This window comes from Scophthalmus maximus, chromosome 5 (genome assembly GCF_022379125.1).
Source record: "Scophthalmus maximus strain ysfricsl-2021 chromosome 5, ASM2237912v1, whole genome shotgun sequence".
In the NCBI taxonomy this organism is placed as follows: domain Eukaryota; kingdom Metazoa; phylum Chordata; class Actinopteri; order Pleuronectiformes; family Scophthalmidae; genus Scophthalmus; species Scophthalmus maximus.
In genome coordinates this window covers 8,930,291-8,947,519 of record NC_061519.1, presented here as the reverse complement: position 1 = coordinate 8,947,519, position 17,229 = coordinate 8,930,291, and the positions used below count along the sequence as shown (strand labels likewise).

The 17,229-nt window shown below is 39.7% G+C and overlaps 1 protein-coding gene across 7 annotated transcripts in view; it reads right to left on the bottom strand.

Annotated features, from left to right (window-relative positions):
• Positions 1 to 17,229, bottom strand: part of astn1 (astrotactin 1) — a 344,279-nt gene that overhangs the window by 204,971 nt on the left and 122,079 nt on the right. For all 7 annotated transcript variants that reach the window (XM_035635262.2, XM_047332223.1, XM_047332225.1 and 4 more), the window contains 3 exons: positions 14,717 to 14,791; positions 10,592 to 10,729; positions 708 to 858 (listed from right to left, as the gene is read on the bottom strand). In XM_035635262.2, coding sequence (XP_035491155.2) covers positions 708 to 858; positions 10,592 to 10,729; positions 14,717 to 14,791 — 364 coding nt within the window. The remainder of the gene's footprint in view (positions 1 to 707; positions 859 to 10,591; positions 10,730 to 14,716; positions 14,792 to 17,229) is intronic.

Here is a 17,229-nt window from a genome sequence, read left to right as displayed (position 1 = left end):
ATAAATGGTATCATCCCAACCCTACCTGAAAGTCTGTACTCAAGTGAATCAAAGTACTTGAAATTAAATTGTTAGAGGGAGTTGCTGCCTGACAGCATATCAATACATAAGTGGGGGGGATTTAGGAGAAGCAAAACACTAGTAGATGCCGCTAAGATTCTGTAAATAACGAGAGCGGCATTGCTGGAATTCCCAACAGATGCAGAGGAAAACAAAGCTGGCTGCTACATCGCCTGGTTGCTAAGCACCACCTGGATGTAATGAATGTGTTGTCAGCTTAAGACGCATATGAGGAAAGAGGCAAACTGTCTACTCAGACAAAGCACATGCAGCAGGTCCACTGATTGTCCTTGATATAGGTCATCTTGGTCAGCCAATAAAACCATGAATATTCATACAGGCAGACAGACTTAAACAGTGACGACCTCAAAAGGATTTTCACAGTATTAAAATACAAAACTATAGTAAAGAGGTTGAAAATCCCTAAGGCTTGGATTTGTAGAGTGTTGGGGTAAATGCATTAAGGTCCATGCTCTCATATTTTATCAATCATAAAAAAAAGACAAGTGAACAAAGTATAATATACTGTAGAGCACTTTGAATCTGATTTATATAAAAAAAAAAACAGGAGAAAGGTCACATTCTGCTACTGAAGTTAATGTATGGCAGCTTCCAGAAAGACTTCTTATAGCAGAGCGGTGACTCACCACACATCCAGTGGAGTCCAACTTTCGGTCAGATATGCAGCGGAAGTTGCGGCTGCAGCCTCCGTTGTCTTTGGTGCAGTCTCTGACGGGTCCAAAGGAGTCCAGGAGAACCTCCAAGGAATCAAAGGACGAACTGATCATCAACTCCTCCCTAGAAAATGGAAGAAAAAGCACAAAAGAGAACATTGTTTAGCAGTATGCATCAATGTTTTTATGGAACTAGGCGGTTTGAGCATACAGTAGCAAACCATTGCCACGAATGTTGCCCTGGAAAACAACATGGTGACCTCTCAGGCACCCACAAGATGTTTTTTTGTTTTTTTCCCAACTCCTCGTACTGCGTTTCCTGAGAGAAAAGACAGTGAGCTTCCTTCCCTACGCAGTCAACTCAATTTTATCTAAAGAAACATTTTTTATATTAATAATTGCCCATTGCTTTGTTGTCATTTATTCTGAGGGGACCTATAGAGCCAAGCCTCAGCAGATGATGAAACTCAAAGCAAGTTAAGTCATTGGGAGCTCCAATTATAATCAGGAAACACAAGTTACCATTAAATATCACAAAAAGACAAAGACAAAAAAAAATAATCTTTAAACTCTCTGAGGCCACTACAGCATTCATTACCTAAGACTGATATTGAAGGAAACCGTACGAAAGTGTCAGGAAAATCAAAACGATCTATTCATTTCACAGCATTAGTGTGCCCGGAAAATGTCATGGGAATCTCTCTTTAGATTTATATTCAAAGGGTAAATTCTCCCGGGACCCAATTCATGGGTACAAATAAATGCTGCCCTGAGGGAGTCTCTAATGAAATGGTTGCAGAAGACCATGAACATCTGGAGCAACTTTCCAGAAATCCTGGAACTGGTATTTTAAATAGTCTATAAAACCCACTGGACAGAGAATTAATCAAGGGGGAGTAAAGGACTTATGGTGGCTGTGAATGAATATTTCATTTACACCTCTTAGCAACTTGTGCATCTGCATCTGGATACTTTATCTGGGTAATGGCATCTAATCGTGGGCCTTAGTTCCACCTGCATTATATGATGACCTTTCCATTTAAATTAGAAAAGAGGAGCAGGCAGCCTTGTTACCAAATATACCACATACAGGCTCTACTTAGTTCTTCTTTGCAGAGGAGGGGGTCATTATTTTGGAATGGATTCTGATGTGTGGGCTTTTATCTTTTGGGCCTCGTTATACTATACAAATTGTATGGGCGGTGAGCAAAACCGCCCTCATGCTTTAGCTGATCGGATCCCGTGAAGACGTTGACCAAAAGTCCTCCACCGCCAAAGTGCTGCTTCTGCTACACAGCCTGTGGTGTTACACTCACAATATAGTTTCAGTCAGGACCACTAAAGTCATAGTAAATTCATTTAAATAATATTGAATAGTTATATTTGGCGGTATGGCTCTGTTTCCAGGACCACCCTGCCCTTCAGCGTGCCTATGTGGAAAGCCTGAGATAGGGAGAGCTCATCTCCCTACCATTCCATTAGCCTTCATGGAATGTGAGGCAGGGATGGCAGCAGCCAACCCCCCCCAGTTCAGAACAGAGCAGGCATTGATGACAACAGATGACATTGATTAAGTCAGGTACGTGTGTTATGATGTTTATTCATTCATGAAAGGTTATTGTTGCAGAGAAATAGTTAGGTTTGAGGCCAGATTTTCAGGGGTTTAAAATGAGGAAAATTCTAATTATAAACGGATTGTGGCATTGGATCCACATGAATTTATCTAATTAAAATGACAAACGATTAAAATGTTTATCCGGACTAAAGGATGCTACAATCTGTATCAGAGCACACAATCGCTTTATCAAACCACCAGAATGAGCTACTCATTTAAAATGCCCAAATGGTGAATCGATTTAAATGTGCATGTGTGATGATAAAAATGCTTTTTATTATATCAGCTTAACACTAATAGCCACGCTTCATATTCAGACAAGAATTACATTACATCACAAACCCATTTGACTTAAAACAGAAAGAAAAAATGGCGCCCAAATAATTTTGACAACCTACTGCACATACAGGACACTATATCATAAAAGGCCAATAGGCACTACCTGCAATATATTTAACAATTTGTCCATGACAGCTGTCTGCACTTGAAAGAGGCAATAAATGTAAGCCTCAATTATGGGCACCATTAACATGGATAACTATACAATGGGAGGGTTACGTGTCAAAATAAGCCATTTAAAGAACCATTCATTCAGCCCATTTACCACTGACAGGTGCCAGTAAAGTGCCAAGTTATGCCCTGCAATTTACTTGCATTAGTTAGTTATTCCAGTTCAGAGAGAGGTGAACATTTCTATTAACGATGTACATAAAAGAAATACACATTTTATAAATATATGAATATAAATATAAAAGCATTACTGAAGATAACTGCTATGCTGTGTTTGATCTTTAGATGTAAAAGGGGCAGTTAGAATAATGGTAAAGTGTACTTTAACTGTGAAATCAAGTTAAATAAAAGAAAGGCAATACAACACATGCTAATTAATATCAACATCACTTTTCCTTCTCAACCTCAAGACAATGCTTCAAAAGCAATATGAGGAAAAACTAAGGCCAAGTCGTCACGAATTCATTACTGCCATGAAGTCGGCTCATCAAGAGAAGGAGGGCTCGTCACTATTTAACCATCTGCTCGGGAGTAAGGCAGAGTGAGAAATATCTATCAAACATAAGGAAAAACGCAGCTCAAGAGCAGAGTAAATCAGTCGCTTCAAGTAGGTGTAAGCAGTGTTTCCTCACGGTCCCTGGGGAATGCTGAAGATAGTGCTCATCACATCTCAGATCAGAGGAAACTCAGTTATTTACACATCGTCTTGAAAAATAAACAGATTTTGAAAAAGAAGGAGGACTTGGAATGTGTAACCACAAAGTCAGGGGGGTAGAAAGATTAAAAAAAATTAAAAAATGAATACATTTATAGTATGGGAGACAAAGTATATGAATCTAAGCCAACTAAAGTCCCGGGGGCTATTAAAGGAGGTATTGACTAAAATTGTTCTTTTATTGCTACTGGTCACATTCTATCTGCACACAGATCAATTTTTAAACCCTGGCTCATGTGCAATGAACAAATGAGAATTATTGAGATGATAGCAAAGACATAACCTATACATCAGTGTCACCCTCAATGCTTCCTTCCCTATCTCCTTTAGCATAGGGTACACTGGACCTTCCTATGCGAAAGGAAAGGAGAAATAGACGCCCCACAATTCATTGCGGCAGCGATATTTAACGTGCCGTGCCATGCACGAACGTAAACAATTCAATCCGGAGTAGAAGTAGAAGAAGTTGGAGGGTATGAATATGACCCAGAGGAGACGCATGTCATCATCTAAGTTACCGTTACATAGGAAGCATTTACATCTGATGTCACACGGTGGTAAAACACACTGAAACATGCTGGATGGAACCGCTGACTGTTTTGTAGTCCATCTTTGGATATTTGTAGTTCCACCACGGCAGATGCACTTCAATAACATCCGCTGTCGCATAATCACGTAGTATAGTGCAAGTGGAGTCGGATTCTCTGAGCACTGCTGTCGACTTTTCCTAATTCCTATCAGTCCTCCTTTACACCTTTCCTTGACCTCATGACGTTTTCAACTGAGGTCAAGGAATAGTACATAGGAAGGACAATTTGACCACACCCTTATGCTATTAGCAGCTAATGCTCACTTGTATCTTTCTTTTACTTTGTTTCTTACAGTCTCTGTACAGCTCCTTCTTGAGCCACAAAAGGCTTTGTACAACTTGTCTTCAAATATGCAGTAGTACGCCGCAACTCATGTAAACAGACTTTGATCTGTAAACTCGGCAGCATTTCTCCTTTGAGGTTTGGGAAAGATTGTGACTGTGGCAAATAAACTACAGCTAAGGTTGAGATACTGGTCGGCAAAATAACATGGCACTGTACGATCCTGAGGTCCTTGAAACATGGGATGAAGAAAAAAAGCCTTCTAAATTGATTTCACTCTCCGACTTTAAGGCATAAACTGTACATCAAAATGTTCAGCTGCAGTCTATGTCAAAATATACCACAGCTCCTTCCAGCTATGACTGTTGATGCAACGGAAGTGGCTCAGGGTTATTCACTTTAACTGACAAAACAATCCTTTGTTTAACAGACGCATGCTGTAAGTCTAATTCAAATACTTCATGTCAACATGCCACCTATGGCTTCCATCAGTCAAGGCTTCTCCACTTCCATCCCTGATCTGACAATTTAAAAAAGCAGCAGTGGACAAGACAGCAGTTACATACACAGCTGGAGCCCAAGCTACATATAGTTCTTTTTACATCTCTGTCACTGTCAGGTCATTAGGAACACGTGTTTGATTTATGCCCAGCAACAAACACACATATTTCCTTCTAGATTTTTTGATGTGACATTCATTGAGACTGTATTCAATGAAAGACTCATATTTAATGCAAAACTGTACAGTTTTGTAAGACTTTTTCTAACACCCAGTTCAGCTGCAGCTGAGCCTATAGCCTAGCGTAGCAAGACTAATACTCAAATGCGTATTAGTCTGGGACCTGTCAGTTCATTTCCGATCTGCGTTACCAACTGATGCAATCCAAAATGCCTCCGGAAAATTTTGGATAGACCTACGACCAGTGAGTTACTGAGCCTAATTTTTTTCACACTCATTTCATGTTTTCCTTTAAAAAAAAAACCTCTTCCATTTTACAGACTCATGTAAAGAAGAGAAAAAATAATGTTCATTTTCGGGGAACTGTGACTGTATATTTCACAAACTATCAATCACAGCAGGTGGGAGGAACTTGATCAAAGTTGCTTCTAATGCAAATCAAACAGCATTTTACTGATTACACTCACTCTTCATTCATATTAGTGCCTTGGTTGGTTGAGATATGATGTATGATATACTGCTAAAAATCTCATGCTACTACTGCTTTATGTGAAAACATTCAGTCCATAGGATTTAGTGACATCTAGGTTACAGACTGCAACCAACCAAATACCCTTTCCCTCACTATTCCCTTTCCAGATGTGTAGGAGAATCTATGTTGGCCTCTTTTAAGATATGAACACAAAATTGTACAAACATGGCGGTGCAACATGGTGGGCTCCATTGTAGAGTCGTCACTCCCCATGTTGATTAAAGGGCTGATTCTAAGATAACAAAATTACAACAATGATTAATTCCAGCTGATTGTACACTAATGGAAATATAGTTATGGTTATTGTATTGCCATCTACCAATACGATCTTCCACATCCAACACACTGGCCATTTACAGTCATTAAGAAATATCAATAATTTAATTATATACTAATCTTTTTATTTGCATCATTCTTTAATGTCTAACTAACTGCAGGCATGTATATCGACCTCAGCACTGTCTGGCTCGATGTCCCTCAATGTCCCTTCATAATATATGCCACATTAATAATTGATAATGGGATAAATGTCACAAAGATCAATGGACTTGAATAATCAACACAGTGAATTATTGTGTGCAAAGCAATATGAGGATGCTGAAATGATTGAAGATAATCTAATATAGAAAGTTATTTGGTACAATGATATGAAACTCATTATCTCATATATTGAATATATGTTTTCTTACATAGATAATTTTTTCCACTAGACACACATCAAGTCAATTTATTTATAGAGCTTATTTAAAAAGAAAAAAATGTTGACCAAATTCATTGATGTGATTATTTGCTGGATAATTGCAATCAAAAAAAACACCGGAATGTATAAATTTGTATACATGCAAAAATAGGAGGAAATAAGTAAATAATAAAAAAACATCTGTATAACATTGTAAAACAGAAAAGCTCAAGCATTGCAGAAAAAGTAAACAAACAAACAAACGGTCAGGTCATCGTGTCTTCATGATGACAATTAAGAGGCTAAATAAAGAGATGGGTCTTTTATTTAGAAGTACAAATATTAACAGCAAACTATTCCACAATCAAGGGCCAACATATGGAAATGGCTTTTAACTGGGTGTGTAGAATGGAGAGCAGTGATTTGTCAGCAGATATCATGGGTCTGGAGGTGCAATAGCAGATGAGCTGTTCAGAGATGTAACTTGGTGCCAGTCAACGGTTAGTGCTTTTAAAAGTACATGCATTTTAAAATCAGTTCTTTATACTGTGATAACCAGTGAACAGAAACAAGTATGAATTACAATCTTCAAACCTTTATAAATGATGAATATTGTTATGAATCTGAATGATCTGAGTAAAACTTTTTCAAAGATAACACTGATATTTCTAAGTGGGACTTTACATTCAATGACACAGGCTTGAGGGCATCCCTTGTGGCTGCAGTGCTTAAGATCAGTTTTATTTTGATCTTCCTGAAGGAATCTTTTAGACATCCAGGATGCACACGGGAGTTATCACTGCATTCATCACAATGTTTCAGCAAAAGGTGCAGCTGAGAGTCGTCGGCGTAACAGTGGTAGGAGATATTGTATTTTCTGAAAACAGACACCCAAGGAAGCATACATAGGGAAAATGAAATAGGTCTGAATATGGAGCCTTGTTGCACTACTCATTAGATTGGTGCAGAGGAAGAGGAACACAACAACAACAGTAGATATAAAAGAAATCTAAAGCCCTGGCCCCAAATCATGTATTCCACGGCTAACTACCTGATTCTATGGGGTCATAATACTTCAATCCCACAAAGCTCCCAGTGAATGGGACTGATGTTCCAAACCTCAGAGGGTGTGTTGGGGATGCTAGTTGTTGGGACCCCAGGGTCAGACCTTGAAAACCCCTGCTCTACTGGAACCAATTGACATTTATATATGTTTTTGCAAAAGTGCAAAGTGTAAGTGCTGTTATTTAAGTTCTTAGTTCATGATGTATAGATAAATATTTAATTGGATGTAAACTTAAAATCGGACATGTAACAGATATAAACAACATATAATATTGTAATAGCTGTATTACATCATTTTATTGTATGCTTCTTGAAGTCAAACTAATGTGTTCCGTCTGTAGCCTCCTGCGGCCAAGATCACTGTGGCACCGCACACAACGCAAGGTGCAAATTTTCACTAAGTTAGCATGCAAGTTGTGAATGCCTGAACCTCTTTTTCAAGTGGCAAGAGGTACTGTATGTTTATGGGAATTCAGACACTGAGCATCATTTTGTGTTCACTATATTTTCATGATAAGTGCCGCAATATGTCTTGAGGTGTTTTGCAATGTTCGTACAGAAATATAGCTCTCACACCATAAGGTGTAAGGCATGATGGTATGGAAATGACAGAAAGGGAGAGAGGAGACATGCCATGAAAATAAGCGCATGTTTAAAAGAAACAACCTGTGTCTGTGTAATTCTGAAGACATGAACACCCTTTATGGGTATTTCATCGATTTCAGTCCACTACATTGCCAGAGGGCTCAGTGGTGAATCCTTGTGTCCACCCCCTTCCACACATGACTCTCACAGTTTGATTATGAGTCCCTGTTGAGCTCTTTCCTCTCCATCTAAACCCAGTGGTTGTTTTATGGAAACATTAACAAAACCACACGGATGAGCCCTTCAGCCATGAAAATGCTTCATGCCATATGAATAAACATTATTGACAGGTGATAAATAATGAAACACAATGACAGTGGTGATGACAGTGATGTCTAAGTGGCATCTAAAACTAAATATTGTGTTACATAAAATGTAATTTCAATGTTAAAATCTCCAACAAAGCAGTTCAATAAAATTATATAACAATCTTAGCACACTGTGTTTCTACAAAACATGTTTGTAGCCTCACACACTCTTTTGATAATTAGCTGGAAAAATAAAAATAGCATGCCAAGTCTACTGGAGGCATTCGCCACGGTTAGTTCTATTTCATACTATTCCTGTTGTAGGACTTAAATTAACTACTGACTGACATAACTTGAGTGCCTACATGCTAATGAGAGGAAATGATGGGGATATTCATTTGGGCGAAACTAATTGTACCTGACAGAATTTTCACAGGGCAAATAACCATCAGTAAATTAGGGCAGGATCTGACACGGTTGTGCACACTAACGCGTTGACAGGGAATGTTCCAGCTACAAGACAATTCCCACGACTAATCACATTAACCTACCCCTTCTCTGCAAACTTATCCTGTTCACACAGACTTTGTAATGCCAATGCTCTCATGGCGTGTCATGATGCCGTTTACCAAAGAGCAAGGTTCAACAGCTAATGTCTGCCGGGTCAGTCTTTCACAACAATATGTGTAGTACTACAGTGCACTGAGTTGAGCAAGGCAGACAAGAAACCATACTGACTCTACTTATACAAAGATGATTTGGAATGAACATATGAAATACATCTGAACTAAGCTTTTACTTTTTTTGCATCATAATCCTATCTACCAGAATAAGATCTGTCAAATTTTGTGATTTAGGCAGTTACATGACGCAGTGTCCTTAATTTGGTGGAGACAACTTTGTAAAATAATGTTTTAAATTGTAATTACTATAACAATAAGACCATCATGGTGGTGTTATGGTAGGAAACATTTCCGGTCTTTTGATATTATGTGATATAGTGTATTCAAGTCAGAATTTTGGCCTCATTGTGTTTCAAGTCACTATTTTAAAAGATAGAAAAGGGACATTTCCTGCAATAACCTCACTCAATTCCATGGCCATCCAAACACTAGTATTTTTGGTGATAACTGTCACAGACCAATGTGTTGATGAATAAAAAAGTTTGACAATGCTGTAAGATATAGAGTGAAGGGGTCACCAAAAGGAAATAAACCTCTACAAACCTCAACATTATCATCCTTATTCTCCGCCCAATGCCAGAAAAGTAAAAAAGCACCCAAAACTAATTATGTTGTGTCACTGCTGTCAGTCTAGTTTAATACTGCAGCATTGTTTTTTGGTATAATTTACGGCTCTCTTTGCAGCTCAGGCACAACCAAAGTCACTGCACACAGACGATTTTCTTTGAAGGAGTTATGAACCATTTAACAATCAAAATGCTCTTTATGGCTTTGTAATGCCAAGTGATTATTTCCTCTTCTTTTTTTAATCTCTGGTTTTTCTCCCTTTTCATAATTGATTATGTGTTAGATATTTTATTCCCCCATGATAAATGACTGCTGAGACCTCTGCATCAACCTCACTGGATACTTAAGTATCCCTGCACCAATAATAAATACAAATAAAAAACAAATGCTGAGTGTAGAGACAAACAATGAGACGTGTTCAGAGAGTCAATGGGAGCTATATGCTGCAAGAGGGAGTGTTGGTTTTGGGGGTGGGAATATTAATTGAAGAGGAGCTTTCAGCAGTAGCCTACTCTTTGAAATATTTAATTTCTTTGGCTGGACCTTCTACCGTAACATCGGTGTAACTTTTTTTTTTCCATCCTCAGTCCACAAATTTGCAAGGATGGGAACAATAAATCAAACGCATCCTTCCAGGCACTCTGTGTTTAGGAAGAAGCTAATCACACCATCATCTGATGCCGCTCACAGCTCGTGGAGGTCAGATGGCTTCTTTAGACTGCTGTACGAGTTCTTTGAATAAAACTCAACACTATGAAACTTTGTGGCTTGTCTCTAATTGGGAGACATGAGCTAGAAACTAAAGTGGAAACTACATGATCTCTAAACTCTTTATTAGATGTACATTAGTTCAAAACTTTAATATTGACCTTTTATATATCACATTGCTAGGCATCCTACATCCGGATCATCGCACATCATTGGCTTGGACAAACCAGTCAGTCAAATTAACTTTTGCCGGCCCAAGAGCATCAGGCCGTCAAGCCATTGGGTATGTCGGACAAAGAGCACTGCGAGAAAGGGGTACTGGTATATGTCGTCTCTCACCGTACGTCCACCGCATCCTCCATGACTGTCATGTCTGTCTTGCACTTGGCTGATGGGTTGATGGCAAGCTCGGCAGGGGGGATGACAAAGCTTTTACTCAACGGCAGCCACATTCCCTCTCCTAAAGTGTATGTGAACCTGTGGAGGACAAGAAGGTTGCACCAGACAGGAACGGTTACAGATTTGTGCTTTACAAAAAATAAAAATAAACGGGGGTCCAGTCAGTGGAATGCAGGTGGAACTACTACACTTCATGACATAATCTGGGTTGTTTCCTCAAACTTTAGAAAGCCACAAGAAAAGTTCTAAACAAACTGCATATGTAAAATCAGTGGAGTCAACTCCACCTCAGTGTCTTGTCTTCACCGGGTGCAGAAACAACCACCATGTTGCGTCACAATGGCTGCTTTCAAAAAGATGAATGTTTTGGCTGCATCAGTGATTCAGAATAATGTCATCAAGCTGGTTGGACATTATTTATTTTACCTTTCAGCAGACTTCTCCCTTTTGCATAACTCTTTCTTGAGCAGAAGGACGCTGTGCGCTAATGGACACAATGCATACCAAATGAGAAAACCCTAACGAAAAAGGGCCAATGAGAGTTTCCCCCGACGCAAAACAGGGCTATAAATCTGTATACACTGTCTGGAACAAGGGCTTTGAAACAATTCTTTATTTGTGAGTCAATAAATAGCATCAATCTTGAAACAGGCTGCACATTAAAATGTAACACTTCCAACTTTAAGTTAAACAGTCCACGCTGATTAACATCAAACGCATTATTAGCGCTTATTAATTATACATGCATATTTGTAACACATAAGAAAGGAACGCGTTGATTAAATGGTTAATGGCCTTTTTTTATGCAGACTAAACACATTTGCTCATTCTGAATTGTTCAATTTGCATTCAACAAAATGCTAACTTAGCATAAGGAAAGGGCAGTGAATCATGGAGGCTGCACGCATAACCAGTCACTTAAAGAATAGAGTGATTAAACCACTGTGTAAGCAGAACTCTTAATTACATCCACCCAATTACTCCCTTTTTTTCAAAGTCAAGTTTTCAGTGGATCAAAGTGCTGCTGTTCTTCCATGAACTGTATAATGTTGGTTATCGCAAGTTTTCATAAGGTGGTAAATCCATCAAAATGGTAATATTTCTTTCTTTTTCTTTTTTTTACTCGGAGCTGCGTACACCTCTCTCATGAGTATTTCACCATTTCTTATTGGACGGTGTTCAAAAAGAGGACTGAAATTCCCTGCGATGCAGTGTGACGTATATATGGGTGACCAGGGGAAAAATTAGCACCCGCTAAACGAGCACTGCTCTACGGACAACTGGGACGAGCTGCTATCTGACTTATTCGGCTCACCCTGGGAGGAACTGGAGGTAGACAACACTCACAACAAGAGTCCCCATGAGAGAACAGTCGCTGAGTGGAAAAAAACATGTTTGCGGTCCTCAGTCGAGCTCCTGGCAGTTGATACTGTGCACATGACAAACGCTGTGTGTGTGCCAACCCTTAGGAGAATTTCGCATGCATCCTCTACTTTGCTTTGTTTCATTTCCACTCTCTATGCCACAGTGTTTCTAATTGCCTTATTGCCTAATTTGCCGCGTTGTTTAATGGTAATATCTGCTTAAGCAAACAAGACGATGGCTGCACGGCTCTCCGAGCACTGGGTGACATTCATGGTCGTCTTTTCCCCCAGTGTGCGGCGCCTACAGGGTTGCTTTGGTGAAGTTCAAAGCTGGAGACCGTAAAGTCTAAATTAGGATGGATAGCTGGGTGGTAGCCTGTCTCGACGACAAAGCAATTTTAAACTGCACAGCTGGAGAGAATGAGAAGGAAAAGGCCTCTTGCAGAAAATAAACCAAAAAACATGCGGGCAGCGAGCGCTGTGTCAAGCACTTGTTTGAGATTTTTTAAATCAATCAATCAGCTGCTACATTGGTCTCCAAAGGGCAATTAGTTATGCAAGCAAAAGATGAAGATAAAACACAGGGCAAATGAATGCAATAAAAAATACACATTAGGAAATGTATTTCATTTAATCTAATTGAATTAATTCATTTAATCTAGTCACCTTTTCCTGTCAGTTAGGTAATAGGGGATGTGTTTTTTAAATCTCTTAGTTTTGGCTAATGGCGCTCTGGATAAAGGGGATTGGAAGTATAACAGTGAGTGGACTCTGTTGTCTTTAGTGGGACGCCGGCCTCCTGTGTCTGCTCCCGATGTACGGACGATGCTGAGAGCTATGAGAGTGGGCCACAACGACTGAATGGTTCCCTTTTTCTTTTTTTCTTTTTTTATTGCAAGCAGCAGCACAAACAGTCTTCTGTTGTTTTTGCTTCAGTACTGTCCGGAGGGGAGTAGTGTAATGAGGGCAGCAGCACATCCTCTGCTAAAGCCGCTCGTTCTCAAGTCAGGGAATGTGCAATTTTGGGAAGAAAAAAACATTGTTAGGTCAGTGACAAGTGCGGAGCTGTATGTTTCCTTGACAAATAGTCCTGAGTGAACATGGAAAAGTGGCTTGCTGTCAACTGTGTGTTTTTCTGGGGGGGTTTTTGAGACACAGCTTTAATTGATTCTTTGGACCCTTGGGAGAAGGGTACAAGGTTGCAGAACAACAATGACCTGTCATCCCTTTAGAATATTGGAGAGGGCCATATCTTATATTTTGTCAGGCTATTGCCTAGCCTTATAGGTGATTTGCCACACTCACTTGGCATACCAGGCACTCAAATTTTAAGTTATCCGATGGACGCTTCACTGTTTCTGCAACTTACTAGTGTTTTGGAAACTTGCAAGCCAGAAGTGTAAAGACGCATGTCTGGTAAACGTAAAGTTAGATGAGTTCTGCGAAGAACAAAATAGCGCTTTGTGAGAATAATTAATAATAATCAATGCTGTAATGAATAATGTTGGATTATGACTAATTTAATTAGTAATAATAATTATTGTATTAATGCTACAAGCCTGGAACCAAACAGCTGGGTAAGTTAGCAGTAAGCTGGTGAAAACATTTGGCAGCGGAAAATCCATTTACGGTATTTCTCTCACAAGTTGGTGGAGACCAAATCAGACCTTAAAGAGGGGGCAGTGAACACACGTCCCCAGCAGTTCAGGAGTAACATTGGCCTAAATTTGAAGAGGTGTTTCTGGCCACAGCCAAATGTAGGTCCAATATTCCTTCTCTGTTTTTTGATCTTTATCAGCTCGTGGAGTGAAATAGCTCCAGCTGCTAAGTGCTCCCCCATGTTCACCTGCTACTCACTCTGTCTGTCGGCTGCATGCCTGGTGCCGTGCAGGTAGTGAATACCGGGAATATTTTGGAATTTACCCAGTGGCGATGCTATGAGAGCAGTGATAGTGAACCAAATCAGTAAAGCTGTGGGCTGGACAACTGAACAAGCAGCAGAGACTCTGAAGCTGTGTGAAGCTGAGCAAAGCTACAGATGAAGGTGACAATTCATCAGAGAGAGAGATGATCAAGTTCATACTGTCACACTGTTTTCACGTTGTCATTTAAGGCATTGAATGTTGAACCTAAACTTAATTAAAGCTGCTTTAAAGATTACGCATTTAATTGGAGTGAATGGGCTTGGGACTGTGTCAGCACAGACTGAGTGAAGAAGACACTGAATAAAATAATGTATTTTTTTCTTTAATATATGAAATAAAACATATTCCAAACTTATTCTTTAATTAAATGACAAAAATAAATGAAAAAAGTTGATCACACATAATGGTATCAAAGTTTTAAACCACTGCACATGTGACATCACAATACTGTGAAGGAATTTTCATGTGATTACACTTTTTCTTTGACTTGCCCACCTGAAATACCTTTCCAACCACTTTCACAAACACGCAGCTGGAAACCCAACATTAAAAAAAGTCATTCTCAACATCAGAACACACAAGTGACCGTCGCAGGTAAAGAAGCTACCAGGATCTGGTCGAGCTCAGGACCCTCCCATAATCATGGGGGACAGAGATAATCAAAACTAGTCTACTAGAATTATAACATGTTATCTGACTACACAGTCTTTTCTGCAGCAGGAGTTTTGCAGAAATTGCAGTCATATAAAACAAAGTTTTGTGAAGTTCCCCCTCACCTGAAAATGCGATCAGAGGGTTGTTCTCCCATCACAAGATCAAAACCGCGTTGGAAGATGGTGTAAGGCCAGGGACTGGCATGGGGAAAAAAAGAAAAGATCAGAGGAAGAGACAAAAAAAAGGGGAGTGAGAATAAAAAGGTATTAAAATCAAAGCCGGAGAAGCGTTAAATTTTTCAGTGTACCCATCCTCCTAATCTAAACCTCCTGAAATCGCAAGCCATGTTTCAAGTGTCGAACTTTGCGTAATCCCCGCCTTCCAAAGCCCCACAAATCACAAGCAGCATTAGGATGTGGGCTGTGTGTAAACATGCTGATTGAAAAATGTGTTCGCCGACAGACGACAAGCAGTGGGACTTTGGCTCCTATCTGTTTACCAGGGGGGAGGGGATAAGGGAGGATGACAGGGTGAGACAGAGTGGGAGAAAGAGACGGAGCGCGACTGAGCGAGCAGACGATGGAAAGAGAGAGACAGGGAGAGCGAGAGAGACAGGGAGAGCGAGAGAGACAGGGAGAGCGAGAGAGACAGCGGAACGCCGGGGGGATGAGACAGATGCCTGGAGGCAGAAGTGAGAGAGGGAGAATGATGGAGATTAATGGGGAGTGGCAGCTCGGAGACTAAACAGTCTGCAAAGTGAGAGTGTAAGGAGGAGAAGTGACAGGGGCCCAATGTCATTCTGAGCAAACTCCTACACTACTGTACGCAAAAAGAACATCAAGGGAGGGGGGGGGGGGCTTCCACGCCACAGGCCGTGGTCATTAAACATTTAAGTCACCCCAGGGAGCCCCGCTCTGTCACACAATGACAGGGACACAGGGAGACACTGGGGAAATGATATACAGAGGTGCACAGCTAGGTGGGCTGGGCGGAAAATTCAGCTGTCTCTAAAAATTTCCTTTTTTAAAGATGACATTTTGAACATGCACTGAGGCTGATATGAAACAAAGAGAATATAGTATACTCTGTCTGCAGGCCACAGACTAAGACTAACATACGAATGTGGTAGGAACTTTTCTTGAATTTATCATAAATTCACTAGTCTGATGACATCATTTTAGAGGGGGTTTTTTTCTTTGGGGGGCGGGGGTTACAAATCGACCCCCACCTTTATTGATATTGTTTATGCACACAAGAATGTAGGTGCGTGGGTGACCCAATACATTCTGCTGTGGTAGGTTTCATGCTAATGCACTGATTTACAGTTGGTGGGGATAATATATCCATAAATACAACAATGTGCCAACAAATGCAATTAATTAAAAAAGGCTGTATAATGCGGGGGACATGTGTAAACAATGCACAAAATCATAATGTCAGAAAATGTCTCTGCAAATGTTTATAGGAAAAGAAATGCCCTCGACACTTTCGTCAAAGATTCCCCCTAGAATGCACACTATATGATTTGGTCATAAAGACACATTAAACACTAATTTACACTCATTAAAATAACCTCTTGTTAATCAGAACATACCATAGTGTGCCTTTAATTCTATAACATACACACGCAAACAATGCATCCTCCTGTTTATGTAGGTTTAGTTGTCGACTTGGTATGACCACATGGGTGCTTTTAAATAGTCCAGTGTCATTTGCAAACTGTCATAAACATGATGTATTGCCATATTAAAATGGCATAAAACATTTGGTACCTTGAGTGTGCCATGGACTTTTATTGTGTTCAATTATTTTACCTTTACAAAGGAGAGTCATGAGATACATTTTAAGGCTTTTACATTTTACTGATGGGTAGAAATCACCTTATATTTCTCTCAATCATATCTCATCACAGATTTCCTTTGTGTGTCATCATTGTCTTTTTGAGGTAATTTTTTAGGACAGTAATGTTCCTGCACATACTGTAGAGTCCCCCCTGAGTGGATACCCAGTGGTTGGCACAGTGGAAGTGGGGTAAGCCAAATGTCAAGGACTTTTTAACAGGAAACTGTGAACCCAATTAGGCACTGATACGGCTTCACGGGGCAAGAGTCTGAAACAGCAATTTTCAAATCCAAAACGCATTAAGACATCTTTTGGAGTCATTAGAGTAATGATGATCAGTTAGCACCCAAAAGAGATGATAAAACATCTACAACGTTAGTTCCCACCACTGACCTAAAACTCATCTATTGACAGTGCTAAAATTCATTCAATTGCCTTGTTAGGTCTGGGTATTTTTGTCTAAGAGGTTTTTTTTCAATACACTTTGTGGGGAGTTCTCACAATAAGTAAAGAAACTGTGGCCTTGGATGCTGCAAATTTATAAGAAAAAGCTCACATTACAAAGGAAAAATGAATACATGGCAAGATACTATTGGTTGGATTATGGAAACGCTTTGATTTTTGGAGCTAAAATCAAATAAGAATTTGAAAAGTCTCAGCAAAAAAACTTAAAAAAAGATTTTAAAAAGTATGCCTTTAGTGTGGACGGGAAAAATAATCATACAACTGCTCCACAGTCCAGGACCAGCAGATTAAAAAGCTTCACCTTTAACCTTTGAACTTTAACTAGAAA